The 18,907-nt window shown below is 45.3% G+C and overlaps 1 protein-coding gene across 1 annotated transcript in view; it reads right to left on the minus strand.

Annotated features, from left to right (window-relative positions):
* Positions 1 to 1,368: 1,368 nt before the first annotated feature.
* LOC121562117 (C-type lectin domain family 12 member B-like) overlaps positions 1,369 to 18,907 on the minus strand; it is a 73,440-nt gene continuing 55,901 nt past the window's right edge. The window contains exons 3-5 of the mRNA XM_045216536.1: positions 5,330 to 5,542; positions 5,067 to 5,209; positions 1,369 to 1,380 (exon numbers count right to left, since the gene is read on the minus strand). Coding sequence (XP_045072471.1) covers positions 1,369 to 1,380; positions 5,067 to 5,209; positions 5,330 to 5,542 — 368 coding nt within the window. The remainder of the gene's footprint in view (positions 1,381 to 5,066; positions 5,210 to 5,329; positions 5,543 to 18,907) is intronic.

Consider the following 18,907-nt stretch of genomic DNA (forward strand, 5'->3'; position numbering starts at 1 on the left):
AGTAACTCTAACCTGGTCCCCACGATACTATGACATGACATCATAACACTATAAAAACCTCATATCAATAGCGAAGTGAGACAACCACATATCACAGTCGTATTAAGTATATTTTTCCTCAATAAAGAAAGTCAGTGCAAATTCAGTGCTAGTAAGAAAAGTAAAGTGCAAGTTTGTTGTTTTTTGGGGGGGAATAGACTGAGATGTCTTATTAAAACTTCTACTGCAGTGGGCTAAATCAGGGTCACAGTGTTTCTTGGTAGTCTTAAAGAAAATATAATTTGAAACAAAAGTATACACCTCACACACATGGTTATGGGCTTACAAAAAAGAAAACACCTCTACCATGTCAGATATAGAGTTGAAATGTATTCCATTTTGAGTTTGCATCCTAATATTACACTTTATATACATCACAGAAGACTGAAATATAACAAAACCGTTTGACATAGAAACACCAGATTTTCTGGCAGGTTGTTAGAAATAATGTCTATTAATTATGAAATTATGAAACATATATATAATTCCACCCATGAGACCACTAAATAATTTGACTGCAGAAAAGCGCTACAATACTATTTGAAAAGATAGGGTTTCAGACTGTCCTAGCATCCGGGAGAAGCTGGTTCCACCATTGGGGTGCCAGGACAGAGAAGAGCTTTGACTGGGCTGAGCGGGAGCTGACCTCCTGTAGGGGTGTGAGGGCCAAGAGACCAGAGGTGGCAGAACGGATTGCTCTGGTTGGGGTGTAGGGTTTGAGCATAGCCTGAAGGTAGGGAGAGGCAGTTCCTCTTGCTGCTCCGTAGGTAAGTACCATGGTCTTGTAGTGGATGTGAGCTTCAACTGGTAGCCAGTGGAGTGTGCGGAGGAGCAAGGTAACATGGGAGAACTTAGGAAGGTTGAACACAAGGGGGGCTGCGGCATTCTGGATAAGTTGCAGGGGTTTGATGGCACAAGCAGGGAGCCCAGCCAACAGAGAGTTGCAGTAGTCCAGACGGGATATGACGATCGCCTGGATTAGGACCTGCACCACTTCCTGTGTGAGCGAGTCACTGCTTTGATGTTAGCAAAGAATGACAGAGTGTTGTCCAGGGTGTACGAGAGAGAGAGAGAGAGAGAGAGAGAGAGAGAGAGAGAGAGAGAGAGAGAGAGAGAGAGAGAGAGAATGAATGAGGAAGTTATTTGCACTGTAGGCTGCTGTATGTGTTACAGTATGTTGTCATGGCGATGTTAAAAACGTTTTTCTCAATCTAGTGACTATAGTCTTCACATGTCAAGTCATTCCACACCTCCAGAGGATCCAGTCTATTTGTGTTCATCTCAGCACAGTCCTCCTCCCCAGAAGGGCCCTGACTATCAGGCTGTACATCATACCAGTATCTACAGGGTAAACAACACAGAGAACCAGACAGTCAGACACTGTGGTACAAACATCCTCCTCAATCATAGACATAGACCATTGTTTTTCAGCTTTAAAGCCACACTCTGTAAGATGAGCATTACAGTAGTCTCTATGGTTACCACTGTCTCTGTATGAGAGCTGTCCAGAGAGACCAGTCTGGGACTTGTTATTTGTGACGATGGACAGGACACTATCATACCAGGAAGATATAGATAATAGAGGGGAAGTGGAGAACAAAGTCTAGCTGTTAACATATATTAAATATCATATGTAACAGCCCCAATATAATTCAGGGAGTTTCCAGAACTCCTCCTTCCTTTCACCTTTCTGCTGATTTGGACCCTCTGTTTACTCCCAAATATACACCAACATGTTCAGGAGGTCCAGGACTACAAACATGGGTCATTATAATGTCCGTACAATAGATGTGATACTACAAACTGCTCCAAGTGGATATTGAGGGTGGGTAGGCTTAACCAGGGCTCTCCTCTCACTTGATGAACCTGATTGGTTGAGGAGTTTTTGAGTGACAGCTGGTTGAACCACTTCACTTCCCTCTTTTGGGAACCATATAGGGGAACAACAGTCAAATATGAGCATTTAATATTGTGCTTATATGTAACTTGACAACAAAGACTGACTGTCAAAAATGATTAAGATACATCCTTTGATACCCTTTGATATCTCTACTACACTCATATACAGTGTATGTAATGGTGGTTTGGTAGGGTTGAGAATGTTTGCACCAGACCTAAATGGGAGCATGTAAATATATGTAGCAAGTAAGAAGAATGTATTTGAATTGTAATTGATTAAATGCACTTCAGTAGAGTGTGCAAAAAGTCAAATGTACTAACTTCATGTTGTATCTGATGATGTGTGAAACATAACTACTGGTACACAGGAAGCTACAAACAGGAAATAAGTAGGACTTTTATTAATATGATACTACAAACAAATACAACAATAAGTGTGTTTGTAGGTTTGAGACAGCGAGAGAGACAGAGAGAGAGAGAGAGAGAGAGAGAGAGAGAGAGAGAGAGAGAGAGAGAGAGAGAGAGAGAGAGAGAGAGAGAGAGAGAGAGAGAGAGAGAGAGAGTGAGAGAGAGAGAGAGAGAGAGAGAGAGAGAGAGAGAGAGAGAGAGAGAGAGAGAGAGAGAGAGACAGAGAGAGAGAGACAGAGACAGAGAGAGAGAAAGAGGAAGTTGTGTGCAGTGTAGGCTACTGTATGTGTTACAGTATGTTGTCATTGTGATGTTAAACCACTATCTCACAAATCCAGTTGAGTTTGCTGCCACATGACAAGTCATTCCATGCCTCACGAGGACTCCGACCTTTTTCTATGAGAGCACAGTCCTCCTCACCATATTCTGCATGGCCACCACCATTATCAGGCTGTTGATGACACCAGTACCTAAAGGGTTAAAAACAGTCAGATATCATGGTTAATACCAGTACCTACAGGGTTAAAAACAGTCAGATATCATGGTTAATACCAGTACCTACAGGGTTAAAAACAGTCAGATATCATGGTTAATACCAGTACCTATAGGGTTAAAAACAGTCAGATATCATGGTTAATACCAGTACCTACAGGGTTAAAAACAGTCAGACGTCACAGTTAGAACATCACAATCCTAAATCATATACAGAAATGTTTCAGCTTAAATTCAACTTTGTTGACTGCTATCAACAATTACAATAACCTGTATCGACAAAAGGTTGAATGAACGGAAAATTGGAGCCTTATTGACAGATTAGGTATCATTTCTCACCCTGTGGTCAGTTGGGTGCCGTCCACCCATTTCCAGGTCCCCTCATTGGCAGAGTCAGTCAGACCAATCCAGACTCTCTTCTTGAGGTTGATAAGAAATGTCTGTTGTTGAGAAAGATAAATATATATATACCTACAGTGAGGGAAAAAAGCATTTGATCCCCTGCTGATTTTGTACGTTTGTCCACTGACAAAGAAATGATCAGTCTATAATTTTAATGGTAGGTTTATTTGAACAGTGAGAGACAGAATAACAACAACAAAATCCAGAAAAACTCTTGTCAAAACTGTTATAAATTGATTTGCATTTTAATGAGGGAAATAAGTATTTGACCCCCTCTCAATAAGAAAGATTTCTGGCTCCCAGGTGTATTTTATACAGGTAATGACCTGAGATTAGGAGCACACTCTTAAAGAGAGTGCTCCTAATCTCAGTTTGTTACCTTTATAAAAGACACCTGCCCACAGAAGCAATCAATCAATCAGATTCCAAACTCTCCACCATGGCCAAGACCAAAGAGCTCTCCAAGGATGTCAGGGACAAGATTCTAGACCTACACAAGGCTGGAATGGGCTACAAGACCATCGCCAAGCAGCTTGGTGAGAAGGTGACAAAAGTCGGTGCGATTATTCGCAAATGGAAGAAACACAAAAGACCTGTCAATCTCCCTCTGCCTGGGGCTCCATGCAAGATCTCACCTCGTGGAGTTGCAATGATCATGAGAACGGTGAGGGAATCAGCCCAGAACTACACGGGGAGGATCTTGTCAATGATCTCAAGGCAGCTGGGACCATAGTCACCAAGAAAACAATTGGTAACACACTACGCCGTGAAGGACTGAAATCCTGCAGCGCCCGCAAGGTCCCCCTGCTCAAGAAAGCACATATACATGCCCATCTGAAGTTTGCCAATGAACATCTGAATGATTCAGAGGAGAACTGGGTGAAAGTGTTGTGGTCAGATGAGACCAAAATGGAGCTCTTTGGCATCAACTCAACTCGCTGTGTTTGGAGGAGGAGGAATGCTGCCTATGACCCCAAGAACACCATCCCCACCGTCAAACATGGAGGTGGAAACATTATGCTTTGGGGGTGTTTTTCTGCTAAAGGGACAGGACAACTTCACCGCATCAAAGGGACGATGGACGGGGCCATGTACAGTCAAATCTTGGGTGAGAACCTCTTTCCCTCAGCCAGTGCATTGAAAATGGGTCATGGATGATGGGTATTCCAGCATGACAATGACCCAAAACACACGGCCAAGGCAACAAAGGAATGGCTCAAGAAGAAGCACATTAAGGTCCTGGAGTGGCCTAGCCAGTCTCCAGACCTTAATCCCATAGAAAATCTGTGGAGGGAGCTGAAGGTTCAAGTTGCCAAACGTCAGCCTCGAATACTTAATTAATTGGAGAAGATCTGCAAAGAGGAGTGGAACACAATCCCTCCTGAGATGTGTGCAAACCTGGTGGCCAACTACAAGAAACGTCTGACCTCTGTGATTGCCAACAAGGGTTTTGCCAACAAGTACTAAGTCATGTTTTGCAGAGGGGTCAAATACTTATTTCCCTCATTAAAATGCAAATCAATTTATAACATTTTTGACATGCGTTTTTCTGGATTTTTTTGTTGTTATTCTGTCTCTCACTGTTCAAATGAACCTACCATTAAAATTATAGACGGATCATGTCTTTGTCAGTGGGCAAACGTACAAAATCAGCAGGGGATCAAATACTTTTTTCCCTCACTGTATACGTTTGATTATATCTACCCCCTGCACACTCATCTCTCTCTCTCTCTCTCTCTCTCTCTCTCTCTCTCTCTCTCTCTCTCTCTCTCTCTCTCTCTCTCTCTCTCTCTCTCTCTCTCTCTCTCTCTCTCTCTCTCTCTCACCTGTTCCTCATCACTGTTTATGATCACCAGGTCTGCTCCTCTTTCCATACAGTCCTCTCTGCTCTCGTTCCAGGTTTTAGTCTCAGTAGACAGGAAGTACCAACTGGATTCAAACTTCTGCCAGCCTTCAGAACAGGTTTGTTCTACAACATCAAAAACATGAATTTCCTTCAACTTATCAAACTAAACAGTTAATGAAAGAATACAGACACACTTTAAAGTGTGTGGGATTAATAATAATGTATTACTGTAGGTGTACTCACTGAGATTGGTAAGCCTCCTGTTAAGAATCTCTCTCTCAGTCTGTAGCTGGTCTCTCTCTTCAGTCAGGTTGTTGTAACTGGTCTGTAGCTGGTCTCTCTCTTCAGTCAGGGTGTTGTAACTGGTTTGTAGCTGGTCTCTCTCTTCAGTCAGGTTGTTATAACTGGCCTGTAGCTGGTTTCTCTCTTTTGAGTCGCGATGACCAATGACTCCACCTGTAAAAGGGTCAAGTTAATCAAACATGTAACTACCATACCATTAATGATTAAGTATGATTAAGTAAGCTACTGAAGTCTCTTTGATAACATACTAAACTTACAGTAGACAGACAGGCCTATGATCCCAGCCAGTAGGAGAACACACAGCAGCCCCAGACACACTGCAGCAACTCCAGAGGGTCTCTTCCACCACTGAACATGTACTGAATCACAAATTATTAAAGTAAGAACTTTGGTAATGTGTTTTACTGTATCATCCAGGATTGGAACTAATACAGTGCACTCTGAAAGTATTCAAACCCCTTCACTATTTCGACATTTTGTTACATTAGAGCCTTTTTATGAAATTGATTAAATTGTTGTTTTTTTCCTCATCAATCTACACACAATACCCCATAATGACAAAGCAAAAACAGGTTTTTAGAAATTGTAGGAAATAAAAAAACTGTAAAAATAACAGAAATACCTTATTTACATAAGTATTCAGACCCTATACTGAGTACTTCGTTGAAGCATCTTTGGCAGTGGCTGGGAGCGGTTACTGCACAGCTATTTTCAGGTCTCTCCAAAGATGTTAAATCGGGTTCAAGTCCGAGCTCTGGCTCGGCCCCTCAAGGATATTCAGAGACTTGTCCCGAAGCCACTTGTGCATTGTCTTGGCTGTGTGCTTAGGGTCGTTGTCCTGTTGGAAGGTGAACATTCGCCCCAGTCTGAGGTCCTGAGCGCTCTGGAGCAGGTTTTCAAGGATCTCTCTGTTCTTCGCTCTGTTCATCGTTCCCTCGATCCTGACTAGTCTCCCAGTCCCTGCCGCTAAAAAACACCATGCTTCAACGTAGGGATGGTGCCAGGTTCCCTCCGGACGTGACGCTTGGCATTCAGGCTAAAGAGATGAATCTTGGTTTCATCAGACCAGAGAATCTTGTTTCTCATGGTCTGAGAGTCCTTTAGGTGCCTTTTGGCAAACTCCAAGCCGGCTGTTATGTGCCTTTTACTGAGGAGTGGCTTCTGTCTGGCCACTCCACCATAATGGCCTGATTGGTGGAGTGCTGCAGAGATGGTTGTCCTTCTGTAAGATTATCCCATCTCCACATAGGAACTCTGGAGCTCTGTCAGAGTGACCATCGGGTTCTTGGTCACCTCCCTGACCAAGGCCCTTCTTCCCGATTGCTAAGTTTGGCCGGGCGGCCAGCTCTAGAAAGACTCTTGAGGGTTCCAAACTTCTTCCATTTAAGAATGATGGAGGCCACTGTGTTCTTGGGGACCTGTAAAACTGCAGACATTTTTTGGTACCCTTCCCCAGATTTGTGCCTCGACAATTCTGTCTCGGAGCTCTACGGACAATTCCTTCGACCTCATGGCTTGGTTTTTGCTCTGACATGCACTGCCAACTGTGGACCCTTATATAGACATGTTTGTGCCTTTCCAAATCATGTCCAATCAATAGAATTTACCAATGGACTCCAATCAAGTTGTAGAAACATCTCAAGGATGATCAATGGAAACAGGATGTACCTGAGCTCAATTTCGAGTCTAATAGCAAAGCGTCTGAATACTTATGTAAATAAGGTATTTCTGTTTTTTCTTTAAAAAAAAAATCTATTTTCGAATAAGGCTGTAACGTAACAAAATGTGGAAAAAGTCAAGGGGTCTGAATACTTTCCAAATACACTGTAAAATTATAATACTACAGGGTAAACTCACCTGTTGAATGTATTGTGTGTGTAATTTATTTGTGTGTGTGTACATGTGTTTGTTTGTTTGTTGTGTGTGTGTGTGTGTGTGTGTGTGTGTGTGTGTGTGTGTGTGTGTGTGTGTGTGTGTGTGTGTGTGTGTGTGTTTGATCTTACCTGAAGTAACAACTCCATCTCTTGGACTGGGCTTGAAGGCTCTTACGTTGGCATATAATTGGCCATCAATGTCTGTGTTCTTCATTGCATCAGGCTCGTCGTCTTGAAATCCATCTGAGTTTTCATAGACTCTCTCTGACATCTTAACACACTTGTGGTCAAATACAGTAACTTCTACTTCTAACCTCAACTCTAATGTACATCTGTACCTGTCTTCTCCCTACACTGTCCTGAGTCTGTGTGACTTACTGTAGTGACACTATTTACTAAACTGTCAACCACAGTGAAGGGGAAACTGTCAAATTAACACAACACTGGCCACCACGTGACCACGTGACTTCCACCAGCCTTAGTTTCTAATCTAAACATGTTTGTTTCCCACAGTGCCCATCAGTTTTAAACATATGATTCAACTGAAGTGAAAATATACTACATGATATGACTCTATCTCATGCTATGTGATGTATGTATGAATTCACAGGGTCCCAATTTGGGATCTGCTAAAATAAATTGGGATCCTGTTAATTCACATATACAGCCGTCAAATGGAGGCCACATAATGGCTGTCACTCTGTGACCGGGGGTGTAGGGGAAAGTTGCCCCTAGTATATGTCTAGTATGTTTGCACAAGGCCTAAATTGGAGCATGTAAATATCTGAAGCAGGTAAGAAGAATGTATTTGAATAGATGAAATGCACCTCATGCAGAGAGGGAACAAAGTCAAATGTACTGACTTCATGTTGTATCTAATGATGTGTGAAACATAACTACTGGTGCACAGGAAGCTACAAACAGGAAAGAAGGACTTTTATTAATATACTATGTTTGCCTTGTGTGGGTGAGAGAGAGAGAGAGAGAGAGAGAGAGAGAGAGAGAGAGAGAGAGAGAGAGAGAGAGAGAGAGAGAGAAAGAGAGAGAAAGGGAGGAAGTTGTGTGAAGTGTAGGCTACTGTATGTGTTACAGTGTGTTGTCATGGTGATATTAAACCACTTTTTCACAAATCCAGCTGAGTTTGCTGTCACAGCACAAGTCATTCCTTCAGAGGACTCTGATCTTTGTGTATCTCAGCACAGTCCTCCTTTCCAGTAGGACCTGCATTATCAGGCTGTTGGTCATACATTACTATCTACAGTTACAGCTGTAGTGTTGGTGACGGAGACCTGGGTGGATGTAGTACTAACTAAAGGTACAGATGTAGTGTTGCTGACAGAGACCTGGGTGGACGTAGTACTAACTACAGGTACAGATGTAGTGTTGGTGACAGAGAGACCTGGGTGGATGTAGTACTAACTAAAGGTACAGCTGTAGTGTTGGTGACAGAGACCTGGGTGGATGTAGCACTAACTACAGGTACAGCTGTGGTGTTGGTGACACAGAGACCTGGGTGGATGTAGTACTAACTAAAGGTACAGCTGTAGTGTTGGTGACAGAGACCTGGGTGGATGTAGCACTAACTACAGGTACAGCTGTGGTGTTGGTGCCAGAGGCCTGAGTGGATGTAGTACTAACTACAGGTACAGCTGTAGTGTTGGTGACAGAGACCTGGGTGGATGTAGTACTAACTACAGGTACAGCTGTGGTGTTGGTGCCAGAGACCTGGGTGGATGTAGTACTAACTACAGGTACAGATGTAGTGTTGGTGACAGAGACCTGGGTGGATGTAGTACTAACTACAGGTACAGCTGTAGTGTTGGTGACAGAGACCTGGGTGGACGTAGTACTAACTACAGGTACAGCTGTAGTGTTGGTGACAGAGACCTGGGTGGACGTAGTACTAACTACAGGTACAGCTGTAGTGTTGGTGACAGAGACCTGGGTGGACGTAATACTAGCTACAGGTACAGCTGTAGTGTTGGTGACAGATACCTGGGTGGATGTAGTACTAACTACAGGTACAGCTGTAGTGTTGGTGACAGAGACCTGGGTGGACGTAGTACTAACTACAGGTACAGCTGTAGTGTTGGTGACAGAGACCTGGGTGGATGTAGTACTAACTACAGGTGCAGCTGTGGTGTTGGTGACACAGAGACCTGGCTGGATGTAGTACTAACTAAAGGTACAGCTGTAGTGTTGGTGACAGAGACCTGGGTGGATGTAGCACTAACTACAGGTACAGCTGTGGTGTTGGTGCCAGAGGCCTGAGTGGATGTAGTACTAACTACAGGTACAGCTGTAGTGTTGGTGACAGAGACCTGGGTGGATGTAGTACTAACTACAGGTACAGCTGTAGTGTTGGTGACATAGACCTGGGTGGATGTAGTACTAACTACAGGTACAGCTGTAGTGTTGGTGACAGATACCTGGGTGGATGTAGTACTAACTACAGGTAGAGCTGTAGTGTTAGTGACAGAGGACTGGGTGGATGTAGTACTAACTACAGGTACAGCTGTAGTATTGGTGACGGAGACCTGGGTGGATGTAGTACTAACTACAGGTACAGATGTATTGTTGGTGACGGAGACCTGGGTGGATGTAGTACTAACTACAGGTACAGATGTAGTGTTGGTGAGGAAGACCTGGGTGGATGTAGTACTAACTACAGGTACAGATGTAGTGTTGGTGACGGAGACCTGGGTGGATGTAGTACTAACTACAGGTACAGATGTAGTGTTGGTGACGGAGACCTGGGTGGATGTAGTACTAACTACAGGTACAGCTGTAGTGTTGGTGACAGAGACCTGGGTGGATGTATTACTAACTACAGGTACAAATGTAGTGTTGGTGACAGAGACCTGGGTGGATGTAGTACTAACTACAGGTACAGATGTAGTGTTGGTGACAGAGACCTGGGTGGATGTAGTACTAACTACAGGTACAGCTGTAGTATTGGTGACAGAGACCTGGGTGGACGTAGTACTAACTACAGGTACAGATGTAGTGTTGGTGACAGATACCTGGGTGGATGTAGTACTAACTACAGGTACAGCTGTAGTGTTGGTGACAGAGACCTGGGTGGACGTAGTACTAACTACAGGTACAGCTGTAGTGTTGGTGACAGAGACCTGGGTGGATGTAGTACTAACTACAGGTGCAGCTGTGGTGTTGGTGACACAGAGACCTGGGTGGATGTAGTACTAACTAAAGGTACAGATGTAGTGTTGGTGACAGAGACCTGGGTGGATGTAGCACTAACTACAGGTACAGCTGTGGTGTTGGTGCCAGAGGCCTGAGTGGATGTAGTACTAACTACAGGTACAGCTGTAGTGTTGGTGAGAGAGACATGTGTGGATGTAGTACTAACTACAGGTACAGCTGTAGTGTTGGTGACAGAGACCTGGGTGGATGTAGTACTAACTACAGGTACAGCTGTAGTGTTGGTGACAGAGACCTGGGTGGATGTAGTACTAACTACAGGTACAGCTGTAGTGTTGGTGACAGATACCTGGGTGGATGTAGTACTAACTACAGGTAGAGCTGTAGTGTTAGTGACAGAGGACTGGGTGGATGTAGTACTAACTACAGGTACAACTGTAGTATTGGTGACGGAGACCTGGGTGGATGTAGTACTAATTACAGGTACAGATGTATTGTTGGTGACGGAGACCTGGGTGGATGTAGTACTAACTACAGGTACAGATGTAGTGTTGGTGAGGAAGACCTGGGTGGATGTAGTACTAACTACAGGTACAGATGTAGTGTTGGTGACGGAGACCTGGGTGGATGTAGTACTAACTACAGGTACAGATGTAGTGTTGGTGACGGAGACCTGGGTGGATGTAGTACTAACTACAGGTACAGCTGTAGTGTTGGTGACAGAGACCTGGGTGGATGTATTACTAACTACAGGTACAGATGTAGTGTTGGTGACAGAGACCTGGGTGGATGTAGTACTAACTACAGGTACAGATGTAGTGTTGGTGACAGAGACCTGGGTGGATGTAGTACTAACTACAGGTACAGCTGTAGTATTGGTGACAGAGACCTGGGTGGACAGAGTACTAACTACAGGTACAGATGTAGTGTTGGTGACAGAGACCTGGGTGGATGTAGTACTAACTACAGGTACAGATGTATTGTTGGTGACGGAGACCTGGGTGGATGTAGTACTAACTACAGGTACAGATGTAGTGTTGGTGAGGAAGACCTGGGTGGATGTAGTACTAACTACAGGTACAGATGTAGTGTTGGTGACGGAGACCTGGGTGGATGTAGTACTAACTACAGGTACAGATGTAGTATTGGTGACGGAGACCTGGGTGGATGTAGTACTAACTACAGGTACAGCTGTAGTGTTGGTGACAGAGACCTGGGTGGATGTATTACTAACTACAGGTACAGATGTAGTGTTGGTGACAGAGACCTGGGTGGATGTAGTACTAACTACAGGTACAGCTGTAGTATTGGTGACAGAGACCTGGGTGGACGTAGTACTAACTACAGGTACAGCTGTAGTGTTGGTGACAGAGACCTGGGTGGATGTAGTACTAACTACAGGTACAGCTGTAGTGTTGGTGACAGAGACCTGGGTGGATGTAGTACTAACTACAGGTACAGCTGTAGTGTTGGTGACAGAGACCTGGGTGGATGTAGTACTAACTACAGGTACAGCTGTAGTGTTGGTGACAGATACCTGGGTGGATGTAGTACTAACTACAGGTAGAGCTGTAGTGTTAGTGACAGAGGACTGGGTGGATGTAGTACTAACTACAGGTACAGCTGTAGTATTGGTGAAGGAGACCTGGGTGGATGTAGTACTAACTACAGGTACAGATGTATTGTTGGTGACGGAGACCTGGGTGGATGTAGTACTAACTACAGGTACAGATGTAGTGTTGGTGAGGAAGACCTGGGTGGATGTAGTACTAACTACAGGTACAGATGTAGTGTTGGTGACGGAGACCTGGGTGGATGTAGTACTAACTACAGGTACAGATGTAGTGTTGGTGACGGAGACCTGGGTGGATGTAGTACTAACTACAGGTACAGCTGTAGTGTTGGTGACAGAGACCTGGGTGGATGTATTACTAACTACAGGTACAGATGTAGTGTTGGTGACAGAGACCTGGGTGGATGTAGTACTAACTACAGGTACAGCTGTAGTATTGGTGACAGAGACCTGGGTGGACGTATTACTAACTACAGGTACAGATGTAGTGTTGGTGACAGAGACCTGGGCGGATGTAGTACTAACTACTGGTACAGCTGTAGTGTTGGTGACAGAGACCTGGGTGGATGTAGTACTAACTACAGGTAGAGCTGTAGTGTTGGTGACAGAGGACTGGGTGGATGTAGTACTAACTACAGGTACAGCTGTAGTATTGGTGACGGAGACCTGGGTGGATGTAGTACTAACTACAGGTACAGATGGAGTGTTGGTGACGGAGACCTGGGTGGATGTAGTACTAACTACAGGTACAGATGTAGTGTTGGTGAGGAAGACCTGGGTGGATGTAGTACTAACTACAGGTACAGATGTAGTGTTGGTGATGGAGACCTGGGTGGATGTAGTACTAACTACAGGTACAGATGTAGTGTTGGTGACGGAGACCTGGGTGGATGTAGTACTAACTACAGGTACAGCTGTAGTGTTGGTGACAGAGACCTGGGTGGATGTATTACTAACTACAGGTACAGATGTAGTGTTGGTGACAGAGACCTGGGTGGATGTAGTACTAACTACAGGTACAGCTGTAGTATTGGTGACAGAGACCTGGGTGGACGTAGTACTAACTACAGGTACAGATGTAGTGTTGGTGACAGAGACCTGGGTGGATGTAGTACTAACTACTGGTACAGCTGTAGTGTTGGTGACAGAGACCTGGGTGGATGTAGTACTAACTACAGGTAGAGCTGTAGTGTTGGTGACAGAGGACTGGGTGGATGTAGTACTAACTACAGGTACAGCTGTAGTATTGGTGACGGAGACCTGGGTGGATGTAGTACTAACTACAGGTACAGATGGAGTGTTGGTGACGGAGACCTGGGTGGATGTAGTACTAACTACAGGTACAGATGTAGTGTTGGTGACAGAGACCTGGGTGGATGTAGTACTAACTACAGGTACAGATGTAGTGTTGGTGACAGAGACCTGGGTGGACGTAGTACTAACTACAGGTACAGCTGTAGTGTTGGTGACAGAGACCTGGGTGGACGTAGTACTAACTACAGGTACAGCTGTAGTGTTGGTGACAGAGACCTGGGTGGACGTAGTACTAACTACAGGTACAGCTGTAGTGTTGGTGACAGAGACCTGGGTGGATGTAGTACTAACTACAGGTACAGATGTAGTGTTGGTGACAGAGACCTGGGTGGACATAGCACTAACTACAGGTACAGATGTATTGTTGGTGACAGAGACCTGGGTGGATATAGTACTAACTACAGGTACAGCTGTAGTGTAGGTGACGGAGACCTGGGTGGATGTAGTACTAACTACAGGTACAGATGTAGTGTTGATGACAGAGACCTAGGTGGATGTAGTACTAACTACAGGTACAGATGTAGTGTTGGTGACAGAGGACTGGGTGGATGTAGTACTAACTACAGGTACAGCTGTAGTGTTGGTGACAGAGACCTGGGTGGACGTAGTACTAACTACAGGTACAGCTGTAGTGTTGGTGACAGAGACCTGGGTGGACGTAGTACTAACTACAGGTACAGCTGTAGTGTTGGTGACAGAGACCTGGGTGGACGTAATACTAGCTACAGGTACAGCTGTAGTGTTGGTGACAGATACCTGGGTGGATGTAGTACTAACTACAGGTACAGCTGTAGTGTTGGTGACAGAGACCTGGGTGGACGTAGTACTAACTACAGGTACAGCTGTAGTGTTGGTGACAGAGACCTGGGTGGATGTAGTACTAACTACAGGTGCAGCTGTGGTGTTGGTGACACAGAGACCTGGGTGGATGTAGTACTAACTAAAGGTACAGCTGTAGTGTTGGTGACAGAGACCTGGGTGGATGTAGCACTAACTACAGGTACAGCTGTGGTGTTGGTGCCAGAGGCCTGAGTGGATGTAGTACTAACTACAGGTACAGCTGTAGTGTTGGTGACAGAGACCTGGGTGGATGTAGTACTAACTACAGGTACAGCTGTAGTGTTGGTGACAGAGACCTGGGTGGATGTAGTACTAACTACAGGTACAGCTGTAGTGTTGGTGACAGATACCTGGGTGGATGTAGTACTAACTACAGGTAGAGCTGTAGTGTTAGTGACAGAGGACTGGGTGGATGTAGTACTAACTACAGGTACAGCTGTAGTATTGGTGACGGAGACCTGGGTGGATGTAGTACTAACTACAGGTACAGATGTATTGTTGGTGACGGAGACCTGGGTGGATGTAGTACTAACTACAGGTACAGATGTAGTGTTGGTGAGGAAGACCTGGGTGGATGTAGTACTAACTACAGGTACAGATGTAGTGTTGGTGACGGAGACCTGGGTGGATGTAGTACTAACTACAGGTACAGATGTAGTGTTGGTGACGGAGACCTGGGTGGATGTAGTACTAACTACAGGTACAGCTGTAGTGTTGGTGACAGAGACCTGGGTGGATGTATTACTAACTACAGGTACAAATTTAGTGTTGGTGACAGAGACCTGGGTGGATGTAGTACTAACTACAGGTACAGATGTAGTGTTGGTGACAGAGACCAGGGTGGATGTAGTACTAACTACAGGTACAGCTGTAGTATTGGTGACAGAGACCTGGGTGGACGTAGTACTAACTACAGGTACAGATGTAGAGTTGGTGACAGATACCTGGGTGGATGTAGTACTAACTACAGGTACAGCTGTAGTGTTGGTGACAGAGACCTGGGTGGACGTAGTACTAACTACAGGTACAGCTGTAGTGTTGGTGACAGAGACCTGGGTGGATGTAGTACTAACTACAGGTGCAGCTGTGGTGTTGGTGACACAGAGACCTGGGTGGATGTAGTACTAACTAAAGGTACAGATGTAGTGTTGGTGACAGAGACCTGGGTGGATGTAGCACTAACTACAGGTACAGCTGTGGTGTTGGTGCCAGAGGCCTGAGTGGATGTAGTACTAACTACAGGTACAGCTGTAGTGTTGGTGAGAGAGACATGTGTGGATGTAGTACTAACTACAGGTACAGCTGTAGTGTTGGTGACAGAGACCTGGGTGGATGTAGTACTAACTACAGGTACAGCTGTAGTGTTGGTGACAGAGACCTGGGTGGATGTAGTACTAACTACAGGTACAGCTGTAGTGTTGGTGACAGATACCTGGGTGGATGTAGTACTAACTACAGGTAGAGCTGTAGTGTTAGTGACAGAGGACTGGGTGGATGTAGTACTAACTACAGGTACAGCTGTAGTATTGGTGACGGAGACCTGGGTGGATGTAGTACTAATTACAGGTACAGATGTATTGTTGGTGACGGAGACCTGGGTGGATGTAGTACTAACTACAGGTACAGATGTAGTGTTGGTGAGGAAGACCTGGGTGGATGTAGTACTAACTACAGGTACAGATGTAGTGTTGGTGACGGAGACCTGGGTGGATGTAGTACTAACTACAGGTACAGATGTAGTGTTGGTGACGGAGACCTGGGTGGATGTAGTACTAACTACAGGTACAGCTGTAGTGTTGGTGACAGAGACCTGGGTGGATGTATTACTAACTACAGGTACAGATGTAGTGTTGGTGACAGAGACCTGGGTGGATGTAGTACTAACTACAGGTACAGATGTAGTGTTGGTGACAGAGACCTGGGTGGATGTAGTACTAACTACAGGTACAGCTGTAGTATTGGTGACAGAGACCTGGGTGGACAGAGTACTAACTACAGGTACAGATGTAGTGTTGGTGACAGAGACCTGGGTGGATGTAGTACTAACTACAGGTACAGATGTATTGTTGGTGACGGAGACCTGGGTGGATGTAGTACTAACTACAGGTACAGATGTAGTGTTGGTGAGGAAGACCTGGGTGGATGTAGTACTAACTACAGGTACAGATGTAGTGTTGGTGACGGAGACCTGGGTGGATGTAGTACTAACTACAGGTACAGATGTAGTGTTGGTGACGGAGACCTGGGTGGATGTAGTACTAACTACAGGTACAGCTGTAGTGTTGGTGACAGAGATCTGGGTGGATGTATTACTAACTACAGGTACAGATGTAGTGTTGGTGACAGAGACCTGGGTGGATGTAGTACTAACTACAGGTACAGCTGTAGTATTGGTGACAGAGACCTGGGTGGACGTAGTACTAACTACAGGTACAGATGTAGTGTTGGTGACAGATACCTGGGTGGATGTAGTACTAACTACAGGTACAGCTGTAGTGTTGGTGACAGAGACCTGGGTGGACGTAGTACTAACTACAGGTACAGCTGTAGTGTTGGTGACAGAGACCTGGGTGGATGTAGTACTAACTACAGGTGCAGCTGTGGTGTTGGTGACACAGAGACCTGGGTGGATGTAGTACTAACTAAAGGTACAGCTGTAGTGTTGGTGACAGAGACCTGGGTGGATGTAGCACTAACTACAGGTACAGCTGTGGTGTTGGTGCCAGAGGCCTGAGTGGATGTAGTACTAACTACAGGTACAGCTGTAGTGTTGGTGACAGAGACCTGGGTGGATGTAGTACTAACTACAGGTACAGCTGTAGTGTTGGTGACAGAGACCTGGGTGGATGTAGTACTAACTACAGGTACAGCTGTAGTGTTGGTGACAGAGACCTGGGTGGATGTAGTACTAACTACAGGTACAGCTGTAGTGTTGGTGACAGATACCTGGGTGGATGTAGTACTAACTACAGGTAGAGCTGTAGTGTTAGTGACAGAGGACTGGGTGGATGTAGTACTAACTACAGGTACAGCTGTAGTATTGGTGACGGAGACCTGGGTGGATGTAGTACTAACTACAGGTACAGATGTATTGTTGGTGACGGAGACCTGGGTGGATGTAGTACTAACTACAGGTACAGATGTAGTGTTGGTGAGGAAGACCTGGGTGGATGTAGTACTAACTACAGGTACAGATGTAGTGTTGGTGACGGAGACCTGGGTGGATGTAGTACTAACTACAGGTACAGATATAGTGTTGGTTACGGAGACCTGGGTGGATGTAGTACTAACTACAGGTACAGCTGTAGTGTTGGTGACAGAGACCTGGGTGGATGTATTACTAACTACAGGTACAGATGTAGTGTTGGTGACAGAGACCTGGGTGGATGTAGTACTAACTACAGGTACAGCTGTAGTATTGGTGACAGAGACCTGGGTGGACGTAGTACTAACTACAGGTACAGATGTAGTGTTGGTGACAGAGACCTGGGTGGATGTAGTACTAACTACTGGTACAGCTGTAGTGTTGGTGACAGAGACCTGGGTGGATGTAGTACTAACTACAGGTAGAGCTGTAGTGTTGGTGACAGAGGACTGGGTGGATGTAGTACTAACTACAGGTACAGCTGTAGTATTGGTGACGGAGACCTGGGTGGATGTAGTACTAACTACAGGTACAGATGGAGTGTTGGTGACGGAGACCTGGGTGGATGTAGTACTAACTACAGGTACAGATGTAGTGTTGGTGAGGAAGACCTGGGTGGATGTAGTACTAACTACAGGTACAGATGTAGTGTTGGTGATGGAGACCTGGGTGGATGTAGTACTAACTACAGGTACAGATGTAGTGTTGGTGACGGAGACCTGGGTGGATGTAGTACTAACTACAGGTACAGCTGTAGTGTTGGTGACAGAGACCTGGGTGGATGTATTACTAACTACAGGTACAGATGTAGTGTTGGTGACAGAGACCTGGGTGGATGTAGTACTAACTACAGGTACAGCTGTAGTATTGGTGACAGAGACCTGGGTGGACGTAGTACTAACTACAGGTACAGATGTAGTGTTGGTGACAGAGACCTGGGTGGATGTAGTACTAACTACTGGTACAGCTGTAGTGTTGGTGACAGAGACCTGGGTGGATGTAGTACTAACTACAGGTAGAGCTGTAGTGTTGGTGACAGAGGACTGGGTGGATGTAGTACTAACTACAGGTACAGCTGTAGTATTGGTGACGGAGACCTGGGTGGATGTAGTACTAACTACAGGTACAGATGGAGTGTTGGTGACGGAGACCTGGGTGGATGTAGTACTAACTACAGGTACAGATGTAGTGTTGGTGACAGAGACCTGGGTGGATGTAGTACTAACTACAGGTACAGATGTAGTGTTGGTGACAGAGACCTGGGTGGACGTAGTACTAACTACAGGTACAGCTGTAGTGTTGGTGACAGAGACCTGGGTGGACGTAGTACTAACTACAGGTACAGCTGTAGTGTTGGTGACAGAGACCTGGGTGGACGTAGTACTAACTACAGGTACAGCTGTAGTGTTGGTGACAGAGACCTGGGTGGATGTAGTACTAACTACAGGTACAGATGTAGTGTTGGTGACAGAGACCTGGGTGGACATAGCACTAACTACAGGTACAGATGTAGTGTTGGTGACAGAGACCTGGGTGGATATAGTACTAACTACAGGTACAGCTGTAGTGTAGGTGACGGAGACCTGGGTGGATGTAGTACTAACTACAGG

This window comes from Coregonus clupeaformis, unplaced genomic scaffold (assembly GCF_020615455.1).
Source record: "Coregonus clupeaformis isolate EN_2021a unplaced genomic scaffold, ASM2061545v1 scaf0735, whole genome shotgun sequence".
NCBI lineage: Eukaryota > Metazoa > Chordata > Actinopteri > Salmoniformes > Salmonidae > Coregonus > Coregonus clupeaformis.